Source organism: Bactrocera neohumeralis, chromosome 4, assembly GCF_024586455.1.
Source record: "Bactrocera neohumeralis isolate Rockhampton chromosome 4, APGP_CSIRO_Bneo_wtdbg2-racon-allhic-juicebox.fasta_v2, whole genome shotgun sequence".
Classification (NCBI taxonomy): Eukaryota; Metazoa; Arthropoda; class Insecta; order Diptera; family Tephritidae; genus Bactrocera; species Bactrocera neohumeralis.
The window spans coordinates 77467839-77484105 of NC_065921.1; the positions used below are offsets into that span (position 1 = coordinate 77467839).

Sequence of the window (16267 nt, forward strand, 5' to 3'; positions counted from 1 at the left end):
GATTTATGGGCTCTGAACTGCGAAGATCAACACTTTTTTTTTAGATAAAAAGCTTGGTTTGTCAAATGGAGATGCGAATATCGATTACACTGGCCTACAAAAAAAATTTTTTTGGTTTGGTTTGTTTTTTTCTTCTTTCTTATGAACAAGAGCTGATATGGAAAATGTGACTTGTTTTCTCGTATCAACTCACAAAATACATCCAAAATCAGGTATAAAATCTTAGGCACCAAAATGAGTGTAGGCCAGTGTTAATGAGGGTGACCGTAATTTAGATTTGTCTGGAATATTTCAGGTCTTAGGCTTGTTCAGAAAGCTTGCTTGTATTTTTTTTACTAAGGAACTAGTGAAACACGGCGGATGACTCTGAACCAAAACATTTCAATAACTTCTTAATTCTATTCGTGAAATTGGAAATACCAAGTTTAAAATGATATAAGTGCATTCAAGAGCAGAAAGAAGATCATTTATAGTGCAGCCTCTCAACTTTAACACTTAATCCATCCTCTAAATCATTAACACTGCTCACTGTACTAGCAATACTACTAAAAGTCTCAGCTTCTCGCTAGATTATTTCAAAATTAGCTCTTTGCTCTGCTACTTCATCGAATAATTCTTGTAACTCTACTCAAATAATAATTACTAGGAGACACTGAAAGTTTCATGCTTGCTAATCTTTATCATACTCATTAGACTAATTCAATTCCTGAATGAGAACGACTGTACGATAAAACTTAGTAATTACTGTGGCACTTCAGAAAGATATTTGACTTCAAGGTTGTACGCAAACTATGAAGGCTATAGCTATAACTATAACTCCTATAATAACGATAAGGCCTTTAGAACTTGGCATAATATACTATAATAGGTATTGCCATAAAACGAGTAACAGTCAGAGATCTTACTGGTATCGTTGAAATATCGGAAGCATCAGTGAAAATAATTTTGAAAGATCATTTCGACCTAAGAAAAGTGAAATCACGATTGCTCCCAAAATCACTAAACTTGTTCGAAAAATAGCGTCGCGTCAACGCCTGTGAAATAATGCTTTCCGACTACCAGGATGCCATGAAACATATTATTACTGGCGATGAGTCTTATATAAATAGACAATAAAATGCCACAAAAATGCGGTTAAATATTGATAGGAGCGAGAGTAAAGATCGCATTCCGATTAGCTGCAGGAAACTGTGTTCAAGCTTGAAATATAGCATGTAATAGATATTTTTTTCTAGCTAGAGTGCTCAAATTTACTCACAATGCTAACCTGAGCTTAACAAATAAATGAACCCACGATTGAAATAGTTATAGTAAATTTGAACTGAAGAGATCTCGCTTGAAGTCTACTTTTATTCAGGATATGAAAAGGAAATCAAAGCACTTAGTTCAAAAATGATTCCCTTGCAGTCTTTGTTTGCCGGTTCCTGACTCATTTTTTATACATATAACTAGACCCTAATATTATAGATTGAAAAATTGTAGAATATTAATAATAGGTTGTCAAAAGAGTCTTGCGGTATTTTCGCTAGTTGGCGCTGAAAGCGCGTAGTTCTAGTTTTATTCGTCGCATCGGGTCATGCTATACCTTTTTGGAAAGCTCATTTCACGCGCTAACACGTGTTTGATTGATTTCTTTTAAGTCGTTCTTGAGTTATAGCGTCGCAAACATGGAGCAAAATAAAAGGTAAAAAGGCATCTCAAGCCGCCAATAAAATTTGTGCAGTTTATGGAACCGATACAGTTTCCATTTCCACCGCACAACGATGATTTCAACGTTTTCGTTCTGGTGTAGAGGTGGTCGAAGATGCGCCACGCTTCGGAAGGCCTGTCGTCGAAAATTGCAATAAAATCGCTGAATTGGTCGAAAGAGGCCGGCATAGTAGCAGCCGTAGCATCGGCCAAGAGCTGGGCATGAGTCATCAAAATTCATTTCATTTTCAATAAAAAAAAAAAATCAATAAAAATACCGCACGAGTTTTTTGACAACCCATTATTTGAGACATAATGCCGGAATCAAAAGCTAGAGAGTTATTGACCGTCTTTAGTCGATCATACACACATACAGCCGTTTGCATGCAACAACAAAAAATATCCTTTGTTTCGATTTTCTTAGAGGGTAGTCTGTTATGCAGGTGTATAATAAATAGGAATATAGCAATCTATTTTCTAAGAGGAAGACTTACAAAAAGGCTAGAAGTTGTTGGCTCGAGTGGGCAGTGACTTTACAGTTGACACACATTCATTTTAATTTTTTCTCTTCATTAGTATATATGTATATGTATTATATGTGTTTTCCTTTTCATTGGTATTGTTTTTTACGTGGCGGGTCCCAAGCCCAGCGCACAACCCTATGTAGGGAATGTTTCGCCTTCTTACATTAGCTCACCTTCGAACGGATGTTCTTAGGCTACCCAGAGGATACTTGGTCAAAGACCGGAGTGATGCTTGAGCCATGTGTAAAAGAATCGTTTCTGGCCACTCCCAAGTGAATGGCGATCAGAGAACTTTACTCACTGGTGTAAACTTCTACACATATCTCCATCCTCCAAACTCCTTACGTACAGCTGCAACCGAAACCATTGGTTTTCGGAAAGAGCAAAAGAACAGCTGGTACGACGAAGAGTGCCGTGTCGCAGCGGAGAGAAAACAGGCTGCCTACCTCGCCACGTTACGATCGACCACTACACGTGCGGGATGGGACAGATACCGAGAGTTGAAGAGGGGGGCGAGACGCATTTGCAGACAGAAGAAGAAAAAGGCCGAAATGCGTGAGTACGAAGAGCTTGATAAGCTGGCCGACAGGGGTAATGCTCGAAAATTCTACGAAAAAATGCGGCGGCTTACAGAAGGTTTCAAGACCGGAGCATACTCTTGTAGAACCCCCAAAGGTGATCTAGTCACTGATGCCCAGAGCATAGTTAAATTATGGAGGAAACACTTCTCCAGCCTGCTGAATGGCAGTGAACGCACAACACCAGGGGAAGGAGAACCCGATTCCCCAATCGATGACGATGGAGCAGACGTTCCATTACCCGACCATGAAGAAGTTCGAATAGCAATTGCCCGCCTCAAAAACAACAAAGCGGCAGGGGCCGACGGACTACCGGCCGAGCTATTCAAACACGACGGCGAAGAACTAATAGGGTGCATGCATCAGCTTCTTTGTAAAATATGGTCGGACGAAAGCATGCCCAACGATTGGAATTTAAGTGTGCTATGCCCAATCCATAAAAAAGGAGACCCCAAAATCTGCGCCAACTACCGTGGGATTAGCCTCCTGAGCATCGCATATAAGGTTCTATCGAGCGTATTGTGTGAAAGATTAAAGCCCACCGTCAACAAACTGATTGGACCTTATCAGTGTGGCTTCAAACCTGGAAAATCAACAACCGACCAGATATTCACCATGCGCCAAATCTTGGAAAAGACCCGTGAAAGGAGAATCGACACACTTTGTCGATTTCAAAGCTGCTTTCGACAGCACGAAAAGGAGCTGCCTTTATGCCGCGATGTCTGAATTTGGTATCCCCGCAAAACTAATACGGCTGTGTAAACTGACGTTGAACAACACGAAAAGCTCCGTCAGGATCGGGAAGGACCTCTCCGAGCCGTTCGATACCAAACGAGGTTTCAGACAAGGTGACTCCCTATCGTGCGACTTCTTCAACCTGCTCCTGGAGAAAATAGTTCGAGCTGCAGAACTAAACAGAGAAGGTACCATCTTCTATAAGAGTGTACAGCTGCTGGCATATGCCGACGATATTGATATCATCGGCCTCAACACCCGCGCCGTTAGTTCTGCTTTCTCTAGGCTGGACAAGGAAGCACAGAAAATGGGTCTGGTAGTGAACGATAAAACGAAATATCTCCTGTCATCAAACAAACAGTCGTCGCACTCGCGACTTGGCTCTCACGTCACTGTTGACAGTCATAACTTTGAAGTCATAAATAATTTCGTCTATTTAGGAACCAGCAGTAACACCATCAACAATGTCAGCCTGGAAATCCAACGCAGGATTGCTCTTGCCAACAGGTGCTACTTCGGACTGAGTAGGCAATTGAAAAGTAAAGTCCTCTCTCGACGAACAAAAGCTAAACTCTATAAGTCGCTCATAATTCCCGTCCTGCTATATGGTGCAGAGGCTTGGGCGATGACAGCAACCGATGAGTCGACGTTACGAGTTTTCGAGAGAAAAATTCTGCGAAAGATTTATGGTCCTTTGCGCATTGGCCACGGCGAATATCGCATCCGATGGAACGATGAGCTGTACGAGATATACGACGACATTGACATAGTTCAGCGAATTAAAAGACAGCGGCTACGCTGGCTAGGTCATGTTGTCCGGATGGATGAAAACACTCCAGCTCAGAAAGTATTCGACGCAGTACCCGCCGGGGGAAGCAGAGGAAGAGGAAGACCTCCACTCCGTTGGAAGGACCAAGTGGAGAAGGACCTGGCTTCGATTGGAATATCCAATTGGCGCCAAGTAGCGAAAAGAAGAAACGACTGGCGCGCTGTTGTTAACTCGGCAATACTCGCGTAAGCGGTGTCTACGCCAATATATGTATTATATTCATATACATATGTATATGTGCGTATACCACATTTTCGCATATAACAGTAAGCAGTATGCCAACAAATTCGCAAGTATTTATTCAGACGAATCTGGCTGATAATCACCAAGTTTTTGGCAGCATCTGTGACATGAAAACAGATTTATTTCACTTACAGGTAGACAAAGATCTACTGTAATAAAACAGCTGCCTCTGCCACACCAGTGCACACATATTATGTATATAAATATATGTATTGGCACAGTTGCCATGTGTCCTTAAATCAACTATATAAAGTGCTCCGCAAATTGCTTGAGATTCCACTTACAAAGCCTCCGCACTGCGTATATGCCTGCGTGACTTCCTTTTTCTCTCCCTTCTGTTATTTGTATTTGTTTGCCTTCCACAACTTTGCATGCTATTGCCCATCTTATAACCACATTATTTGGGCTATAAAATGTTTAGTGCTCAGCCAAGTTATAAGTACAATTGAAACTCAAAAGCTGGTGAAGGAACAGACAGGACGAAGTAATGAATAGACGGACCCTCCTTGAATACTGTAGTACAAGTTTGTAGAGAGCTTTGGGCCTCAAATTTCTTCAAAAATTATGCAGGTGAGAACGTAACCGTCAATGGCGACTGTTAAAACGCCATGATAACCGACTATTTGGTACCTGAAATTGAAGCTCATGATCTCGACGACATTTGTTTCTAACAAGACGGCGCCACTTCAACGGATTTATTGAGAGAACACTTCGGTGAGCAGATAATTTCACGTTTTGGTCCGTTCGATTGGCCACCAAGATCATGTGATATCACACCGTTAGTCATATTTTAAGTTTAAAGTCGGACGATCCCGCTTCGATTTAGGTCTCGGAGCAAAACATCATGCGTGCTTTTCGCCAGATATCAGTCGAAATGCTCGAATGCGTCATCAATCTGAGACGTAGCCATAGCCAATATTTGAAAGAGCTAAGCTTCAAAAAATAAATATGAATATATACTTTCGAATGATAATAAAAATTTCCATTAAATTTGAAGTTTCTGTGTTTTTTTCTTTAAAAAAGTAGGGAACCTCAAAATGGTTCACATTTTATAAAAATGAATTACCCTTTAAAAAAGCTCTTAAAGCTTTAAGCTTTATATGAACTTTCTGGTACCCGGTATTACCCTGTAATCTTTTTAAGTCACTTTGGCATTAGTTTTCAAATGTAAAAAAATAGAAAGTAAATACGAAAATGTTTCGAGGCGACAAATTTATCGCGATCGGCATAGCCTTACTCTTTTGCGCAAAAACTTTCTTTATGTCCTTCTTTTCGCTTGATCAACATCCGCGTTACTATCAGCTAAAAGTGCAGCGTAGCGGTGGGTATAAAGGATTTTTCGAAAGAAAGAAATATTTCTATAAAAAAATCACGAAATCTTGCCATTAAATGGAAGTAAAATCAGCGAAATATGAGAAGTTTGAAAGTGTTAAATTAAAATGGTGCTTGTTTCATTGCTAATTACAGCATATGGTCATCCAACGACGTACTTGTGGATCACGTTCCTCTCCAATTTGGTCGCTTTCATGGCGGGTTTCTTTCTGTTCGCTGGACTCTGTGAGGTGATGTGCATCTACATATGTATGACAACCGTTATAAACATCTAATAATTTTCCTTTCGTTGTTTTTGCAGAGTTTATACGCTTTCTTTTCGCCAGCTTTCGCCGTTATTGTGTGCTTCATTGTGGGTGATTTGTTCTTTCATTGCCTTTTTCTATTCGTCACCGTTGAATTTCATATGCTTATGGTATTCAATTTGTGTACCACGGGTGAGTATGAGAAAACAGCAGCTGTTTTACATAAGAAGAGAGAACATAATGTTATATATTGGTTAGGTTGAGTCAAAACAACGGATTGTTTCTTTTGCTTAGTGTTCTGAGAAATATGTTCTTAGAGATCTCTACAAAAACTTATGCAAATATGAGCTCTTAAATGTGACGAGTAGATCCTCCGCCTTACATTGTGCTAATTTTCTCTAATTATTAGATAGATAAGTTCCTTTTTGGCGTCCAATATTCGTTTTTTTTTAACCCACCCTAATGTGAGTATGAAACTCGACTTTTGTTTATGTTAAATATTTGTCAAATACCTTCGTTTTGTTGCGAATATTTGAATATTATTTATGCTCACTAAATTACTTTAAATTTTACTTTTCAAACAGATGGCAACTCTTTCAAATTTTATCTGTGGCCAAAATTCATATTTCCTTGCTCATTTTGGCGGTATTGTCATATTTTCATGTCATTAAATAAAAAAAATTAAACAGGTGGCAACTCTTTGTCAAAATATTTTGTAGAAAAATATTTCCTAACCCTCTTTAATTTGGTTTTTTTAATTTTTTTATTGGTTTCAAAAACCGCTTCTGGCAACTCTAAAGGAAAGTGTTCTATCTAGTGTTTATCTTAAGGCCGACCAGTTTGATATTCTAATACTTTTATTTTATTGGTTTAAATTAATTATGAAGCAATAATATAGGCAACCCCTCGCAAAGTATCACTGAGAAAAATTCTTCGTAAAATTTTCAATTTTCAGTTTTTCCTTAATATAATTCTTCTGTTTTAAAAATTTAATATAATAAAGAAATGAGCAAGTGGCAACACTTTTAAAATTTATCCGTAATCGAAGTCTTGCATAAGCGATTTTAGTTTGATACCTGAATATAAATTATATTAATTGAACCAGGGTACTTGCATAAAAAATTAAAAAAGGTGGCAATCCTGTTCAGTAATAATACTAAGCCTATAAGTTCATATATTTTAAAATATATTTTGCAATAGTTAGTTTATATTTTCAGTTGAGTATGATTAATATTTTTGAAAAATGTGGCAACTCTCTTTCAAAAAAATCTTAACACCATGCACGATTTTCGTTTTAACATAGACATAATCAGATATAAAAAAAAACTCAAAAGTAAAATTTTTGTTCGTTTTCTATTGATTTTAATTTACTTGAATAAAAAATGTAAAGAGGTGGCAACCTTACGCGATAGTAATAGTAAGGCTTTTAAACCCATATTTTAAAAGCCATTTTGTAATAGTTAGTTTATATTATCAGTTGTTTAAAATTAATATTTTTAAAAGGTGGCAACTCTCTTGTAAAAAATTTTAACACCAAACGTCCTTACACCTCTATAATTTAATTTTGTAAAAGTGGTAGCTTATTTGTGTTTTTTTTAATTTTTTAAATCTGTAAATAAGTGGCAACCTAAAAAAGTCATCAGATATACAAAAAAAATATTAATCATTCAATTCAGATGCAAAAAAAAATTTAAAGGTGGCAGCTTTTTGCAGAAAACCCAGGCATGCCTATCTTTCGATTTTTCTAGAGACTCCGCTGAGCTGCTGGTTCTATTTGTGGCTATTTTCAGTGCAGCACTTTTTTTTTATTTCAAATACATTTATATTTTATAAAAATATTTTAACTTTGATTTTTTACTGTTGCAGTTGTTTTTGCTGGTTGCATGTATTTCGTTTATAGATACTCTAAAGAATTTGACGAACTCAATCCCGAGCAAGTTTTGCAGCGAAATGGATCTGCAAGCGAATAAGCTGCGAAAAAAACTTTATTTTACCGTAAATTGAAGTAGAGAAATGTATTTTTTAAAAATTAAACGAGAATTAAATATTAAAAGGTATATAAAAAATCATAATAATCATCATAACTCTGATCCTCTTTAGTTTTATACCATTAAGTATTTATAAGAAATAAATACACTAATAAATACATAATTACTTTCTCACCTCAAAAATTGAAAGCTTTACATAAATCATATCAAAACATATTCAATTTCAAATTTATATTATTTCAAATCTATAAAACAAACTCTTATACCAAGCATACACGCAAGTTGCTCATACGCAGTGTCTTACCCGCCATTGCCTTGTCAAACGTGCAGTAATCCCGCTTATTGACTTGAGCTAATAAATATAACATGGATTTATGCGTGCAAAGTGACATTTAGCAGAGCTTATGACACATTCACGAGACAGAAAGACACACTTTTCATGCCGTTAAGCATATACTTTCATATAAGTACATTATATATATATATACATACATATATGATATATACAGAGAAATGTTTACATACATAAGTTGCATCATAAATGCATAAACACAAAATATGCATAAGCATGAGTGTGTTACAGACATTTCTGCAAAAAAGAGAAAAAATGCAAAAATAAAGGCAAAGTGAGAAGAAAGGTGGCAGCAAAGAAAGTCAAAGCGGAGACTACATAGGAAGCTGTAGAGAAAAGACAGCTCAATACAGTTTAACTGGGAGCTACGTCATTATTTGCAGTTGTAAGATGTACAGTTACCTAAAAGTACAGCAGCAGGCACTGAAATGGGTACAGTTCATTTTATAGGAAAATATATGCATATGTGTGTTGTAAACTATTATATTAGAAAACTGGAAGCTGGAATGGTGTCTCCAGCCTTACTTAGTAGAGCAGTTTCTGCAGTTTCTTGCTTTGGAACCAATTTCTAACTTAAAAACCAATAGTTGTTATATGCTGTTATGATTTTCTATTCAAATTTATATTAGAATGAAAATCTGTAAAGACTTAAAAAATGGCATTCGTTTAATTTTCGGTGGAGGAAAAGCCTGAAAAATTAATTTAAGGCTCTGAAACTATTTAAAAGGCATAAATTAGGCCAATTGGTGGCGCTAGTGTTGAGTTATTAACATAAATAAATTGTCTATATGGTATGATTTAGAAAGTATTCAATATAAAATATGTATATATTGGGTAGTCGAAAAAGACAGCTCAAAATACAGTTAAATTTATGGTAAACAAAACATATGTACCATATTTGCATGAAAGAGACATTATTCCATCAAAAATTCTGAACGAAATTTATTTTAGAACGGAAAATCTCATCGTCTCTTAAATCATTTCATTCCTAATACAGGGAATTTTCATTTATTAGTTGAGCACTGAATAATTTCCGAATTTATTTTATTTTAATTTAAGCAACTCTGTGTATGACACAATGTGATTATAGACATATGTTGCCGAGAGAATAGACTTTTTCGACTATGCATATAAAGGCAGAGAAGAGAAACTGATTTGCATTTGAGAATTTTATTTTCAGCAAAACATATACCTATGTTGCATGAAAACTGTAAATGGACTATGGTAGAAAAATATATTGCTTAAATCAATGCCTAATATAGGGTACTAGTTAGCACTGAATATTTCCAATAAATTGAAGCAATTTAGTGCCATAATAATAAATAATATTTTAGAGTGCAAGAATTAATAATAAATAATACTATGAATATTAATGAGTAGAATATATAATAAAGAGTAGTAAGTTGAGTTACAAACAGTGAAGTTTTGAGAAGAGTGAACCGCAATAGAGAGTTGTTAAGGACTATAAGAATAAAAAAAAGCCTATAGGACATATTATGAGGCACTCTAAGTATGAGCTCCTACAAATAATTATCCAAGGAAAAATTGAAGGAAAACGGGGTATTGGTCGTAAACAATTTTTGTGGCTTCGAAACATTCGTCAATGGACAAGAATCCAGAACATTGGCAACCTTATAGATGTGGCGAGAGATAGAGAGAAATATTGATAATTCAAAATCTGTGATATTTTTTATTTTTTTTATTTTTTTCTTTCAATATACAATATAGTATATATTTAAGATGTAAACAATACATTATTATATTAATATTAAGCTTATTAATACTGTACATATTATTAAATGTTATATGATCACCAATATTCGAATACGAATTGGCAAATAAAGAAGAAGAAGAAGAAGTAAGTTGAGTAAAGAACAGTATTTGAGTAATCAGTAGAACACTGAGCAAGATTAAGCCTAAGATTATGAGTAATATATAGAGTAAGTATTGAGTAGTACAGTGAGTATTTAGTGGAATATTGAGTATGTAATGTGTAGTACTATGAGTAATATGTAGAATATTTGGTAAAGAATTGAGCATTGCCTTGTAATAAATACGCTCAAAAATGAGTAGAATATTGAATAATGAATAGTAAATTGAACAACGAATATTGCTTTGAGTAATGATGGGTACTTTGAGTAATCAATAGAACATTGCATAATACCTATCACTTTGAATAATGAGCAGACTATTGAGTAATAATATAGAGTAGTGAGTAGTACTTTGAGAATTGAGTAGAATATTGAGTAATTTTTGGTACTATGAGAATATGAAGAATATTTAGTAATGAGTGGAGCATTGACTAGTAATAAATACTCTCAATAATAAGTAGCATATTGAATAATAGGTAGTAAATTGAGCAACGAATATTGCTTTGAGTAATGATGCGAAAAAAGTAATACTTTGAGCACTTAGCAATACTATGACTAATCAGTAGTAAGTAATTAAGAGTACAATAAATAATTATTAGAACATTGAGCAATGAGGCGTACTTTATGTAAGTAATATTTGGAACATTTAGTAATAAGTAGAATGCCTAATAATAAATATTATTACGAATATTTAGCAGAATATTGTCTAGTAAAAATAACTTTGAGTAAAGTGTGTATTAATATTGAACAATGAGTAGTATACTGAGTAAGGAACAGTGCTTTTAGCAATGAGTGGTACTTTGGGTTATAAATGGTATGAGTAGTGTGTAGGGTTTTGTGTAGTGAGTAGTACTTTCAGCAATTACTAGCACATTGGGTAATGAGTAGTAAATATAGTAATTAATATTACTTTTAGTAATTAGCGTTACGTCATGCAATGATCAGTTCTGCAAAGTATTTAGAGGACTTAGTAAAACTGCAAACTCTTAATCTGAGCTTCTCTGATAACTGTGTAACTCTTAATAAATACTTAAGATATTGAATACGTCAAAGTACTCATATAAAAGAAGTTAGATAGGTAGAGTGGCTCTCTCACGACGCACCTAGGCCTTAGGAGGCCAACTGTGTTGCCACCCGTACTCACCGAGACCGTGTCCCCGTACTCTATTGGCTACTCTATGAACTATATGAACTAACTATCATGAAAAGTTTAATCTGCCCACATTCCGAGACGTCTTCTAGAAACTCGTGACCTATGGTTGCGATTCTTTCAATTAAGTTGTTGAAAAACCTTATATATTCTTTAAAATAATTCATGTTGTTTCAGTGTTTCCTAGCCTTTTTTCAATACTGAGTACTTTTTCGGTGTTTTCTGTGCTTTTGGGTACTGAGCACCTTGGTACCTTGGGGTACTTCTTCTATATTTTATTGTTTAAATATCTTTATACCCTCTTTGTGCTCAAATTACAAATATTTACACCATTTCTTCACCACTTTTTGCATACCATTAAAATTACTTTATTTTTTATCCGTTCTGTTTGAAAAAGCAACGAGTAAGAGAACGCTTCTTCAAACTTCACGTCACATGTGCGCAGCGCAAGCACACGAGTAAATGACAATTTAATTTTTGCTTTGAGTAAATTGCATTCCATTACAAAATATTTAAAAAAGATTGCAAATGCAAGCAACACTTAATGCACTGCTGCGAAGGAAACAGCTTTGGCATGCCAACGCTTTTCGTCGCACACAAACGCACGTACCAGCTTGGACGTGTGTATATTCCGCAGCTGTGTCTTAGCTTAATTCACTTCTTCTGTAAAGTCTACTCCCTCCTACTACTCTTCCGGCATGAAAGAAATTTGCTTGTTGCTGTCATTGTTGTTCTCTCTTATCATTTTTCTTACATTTCTCGTTTGTCTGAGAATGTGTGCGCAACGTTGTTGCATGCAACATGTTGTTTGTTTTATGGCAGCAACATGCGGTTTACTTTGTTTCGAAAATGAAAAACAATTCGCTGCGTATGTGTGAGTGAATCATTTGCCTTGCTTTTGCACTCATCTGTGTAATGAAATGCACTTTATTCCGCAAATGCTGTCTCTAGGACGCAAAAACTACCACAAAAGCAATAGCGAATGCATTAGCCTTGCATGCCACAAGCACGTAAAAGTTCGCACTTCTTGTGCCCGCTGGAAACAGCTGGGAAAACGCAACTCTATTTAAGACCTAGCGCTTGTACTTACACGTACTACATACACATAACCGTTAGAATGACTGTTTTCTTAAAAAAATTTAAATTTATATGACTCAATGGACTACCGCGCCTGCAAAAGCATAGAGACATCATGAAGACTTCTTCATCATTTTGCAACCAGGTCTAACCTAATCTAAAAATCATTCAGAAAAATTTCAAAGGACATCATCTTTAACCTCTTAGAAAGTCAATAAGGCTCAAAGTAAAGTTATTTCGTATAAAATCGGGTTGGTGACTTTCTTAGTCATGATGGAGATCCCTCATGTATCGCTGACTACCTATTTTTGATAATGACAGTCTATTCTATTTATACAACACTGCACTGTCTTAACAAGTCCTTAGGATTCAGTCTGTAAAAGCACGAAATACCGGCGTTCTTTATCCAGTTAATATATGCTCCAGTCTCGAGCAGCAGACCAGAAGAGTCTTTTCTGTTGAACATGATTGATTAGTTAAAATATAAGCTGAAATGTCACTGATTTTCAATCATATACTCTTCGATGACACACTTGGTTTGGTATATTTTAGTATTTTCTACCACCTTTACAACACAATTTCCTTTAGATTGCAACGATGGGCGCCATGAAAGATTCCTCCACCGGTCCTAGTGTTTTAAAAAGAGATTTTAGGAATATACAGATATGTAGAATCGATGATTAACAGTCAGAGATCTTATGTCATCGTTGGAATATCGCAAGGATTAGTGAAAATCATTTTGAAAGACCATTTGGTCCTAAGAAAAGTGAAAGCACAATAGGTTACAGAATTACTCTTCTATCCTTACAACCCGGAAACAGATGATCAACCGGCCGAATATCCTGGCAAAGTTGAGCCGAAGCCGAAAAAACCACTTCAAAGCAGCTCAAAAATCAAAGTTACGTTGACAGTTTTTACGATTATCGAGTTGTGGTGCACTCTGAATGCCTTCCGACCAGCCAAACTGTCAACAGGGAATACTATTTGAGTGTTATGCGCCGTTTGCACGAAGCAATTCGTAAAAAGAGACCGGAATTATGGGTCGGCCACTTTTGGGTTTTGCGCCACAATAATGCACCGTTGAATATTGCATTGATTCCTCTTGAGTTTTTCGCCAAATTTTCAACCAATATCGAAGAATAAACAAAGTCTTACTATTTATCACTCGTAGCCTAGTGATTTAAACCCGAAGCGTTTTGTGGTCTGCCTACCACCTAGCCAGTCTGAAAGTGCTTTTATGGTATACTTTGTATACGTATAGTTTAAAGAGCTGAAGTTTTCCAGTGGCAAGTGGTAATTGAAGGGCTAAATGATCTCGAACAATAAGTCTCTTATCATATTCTTATACCGATGGATTTTATGTTAAGTCAAAGGCGTTAATTGCCACCGAGCTGACGTAAATAGTTAATAGGCTTATCGGCCAAATCAGCGATACGTTTAATAATCATCTGTCCAACGCAAAATCTTGACTTCAAAGACCTCGAAGGATTGAAAAAACTATATATGAAATATGGGAGCATGGAAGTAAAGTGCATTAAGTAAGTTAAGCATTTATGTGATATGCTTTTTAAGTGAAGTCCAGCATAAACAGGCAGGAGTTTTTGGAATATAAGATAATTTTACTCGAAGGTAAAAGAGCTAACCTGGTTTTTCGAGATATTCGCTGACAATATGTGGCGATTTTAATATATGTACCGCTCTCTTGCACTCAATTCTGTAGTGGGGAAATTAGTTCGGTGGAGCTAGGTTTCACACAATATGTCTAAAAGAATGTTTGAAACATGGCGAAAGAGAAGATTCACAGAACATATTTCAAAAAGACAAGCCTAACTTAGCTTCACTAAAAAAAAAAAAAACAAAACACGAAACCTAAAATCTGTTTTTAACCTCTTTACATAATTTCGACGCAGTAAAATCCACTTATTCAGGAAAAGATCTAACCAAATTATGTTAGAAAAAACTTTCATAGACTTAACTAAATAAATAAATAAAGAAATATATACTAAAGATCCAGATAAAGACTAAATGCAAAAAGCATCTGTAATGACACAAATAAATTATGCAAATCAAATGCCGGCTGTAAATCCAACGCCAAATCATCGAATCAATGCTAAGACCACCCAGTGCTTAAGGGGGTATTCTTGTCTAGGATTTTGAATTTTTCGATTTTTTTGCATATCTTGAAAGTTTATACTTTCAAAAATATGAGTTTGGAAGGATTTTTCAAAATTCGACTTCTTTTCGGAGATACAGCCGATTTTGTGTCGTGGCGTCCGTGTTCACTAGAATTGTCTCCTAAACTTTAAACGCGTTTTTCTCAAAACTGACTTTTTCGGAACGATACCCACGATTTCTCAGGTTCTACTGGACCGATTTACTTGAATTTTTATAGAGTCTTCTTTATAGGCTTGTCTATGGTTGGAACTAGCCCCATTCCCAAATTTTTATTTTTATTATTTTTCAGAAAAAGTGATCAAAAAAAAAACTTTTTTTTCAAAAAAAAAAATTTTCCCACTTTTCCGTAGTTCGAAATATTCAGATTAATAATCTTGTTTTTTTTTGGTTTCAGAAAAAGTGATCCAAAAAAACTTTTTTTTCAGGCAGTCGCCATTTTGTGAAAAAAATATTTCCCACTTTTCCGTAGTTCCGGCCATTGCGACATTATTCTAGATTAATAATCTTTTTTTTTTTTGGTTTCAGATAACTAGGAGGGTTGAAATCATGGGTATGGTCACGTGGAAATTTTTAGAGACCCCCCACTTCGTCAGCTCATAATTTTTAAAATTTTTACTTTTTTTAGTTTTTAATTTTTTTCTGTACTCTTCCAAAATTAACAAATAACTAGTAAAAAAATGGATGGTAAAAATATTAATTGCCGTTTTTTTACGACACTTTAAAAATTACCTGAAATTCATGCTTCTAGACCGGAATACCCCCTAGGAAGTGTATAACAGTTTTTACCGAGAGTGAGCTAAGTTGTCACTGACATTCCACAGCCTGACTTGGTGCATATCGCGTTCTAAGTCTCTAAAAGCGCAATAAGAAGAAATAAAGTGAAATAAAATAACTGTAATACAATAATATTCCTGCCGCTGCCGAGAGCTAACGAACAGCTGTAAAAAGAGATTTAGCGCAATGATTTGTTAGTGGAAAAATAAACTCAAGCAAATGCAATAATGCTGGTCAAATGAAAAAGCAGGCAAAGAGAAATAACGGAAAAAACTGTGTCGGGTTTGCCACAGCATGCCGCGTAAACAAATGGGATTACAATAAGTATGGATTAACAGAGTGAAATAAATAATTAGCAATATTAAGAGACTAAAAAACAAAAAGAGCTTGCAAACGAGAACAAATTCATTGAAACATTAAAAAATAGAGCGAAGGCCGACTGGTCAGTTTGAACAGACTTACTGTTAGCGAAGATACTACAAAATTGCGGAAAAGAAATATTTCGAAAAAGTTTTCAGGGATCTCGAGATGTGAGAGAAGAGTTTATCAAAATATGTTGGAATCGGAACGAACCCGCATGTTTAACTTGTCAAGTACTAACAGCTCGGTCTATCACTCCTCATAATTATATTTTTCTGTCGCTAAGGGACTTGAAAGGTTTGAATGAGTTGATCACCCATGCCAGGTAACTTTCAAAGGCTTGGA

The 16267-nt window shown here is 35.5% G+C and overlaps 2 protein-coding genes across 2 annotated transcripts in view; one reads left to right on the forward strand and one right to left on the reverse strand.

Annotated features, from left to right (window-relative positions):
* Positions 1 to 16267, reverse strand: part of LOC126756146 (putative polypeptide N-acetylgalactosaminyltransferase 9) — a 524546-nt gene that overhangs the window by 378800 nt on the left and 129479 nt on the right. The window lies entirely within an intron of this gene.
* On the forward strand, positions 5793 to 8145 carry LOC126755853 (uncharacterized). Its single transcript, XM_050468570.1, has 4 exons — positions 5793 to 5919; positions 6066 to 6160; positions 6232 to 6367; positions 8042 to 8145. Exons 1-4 carry the CDS (start codon positions 5793 to 5795, stop codon positions 8143 to 8145), a joined length of 462 nt encoding a protein of 153 aa, XP_050324527.1.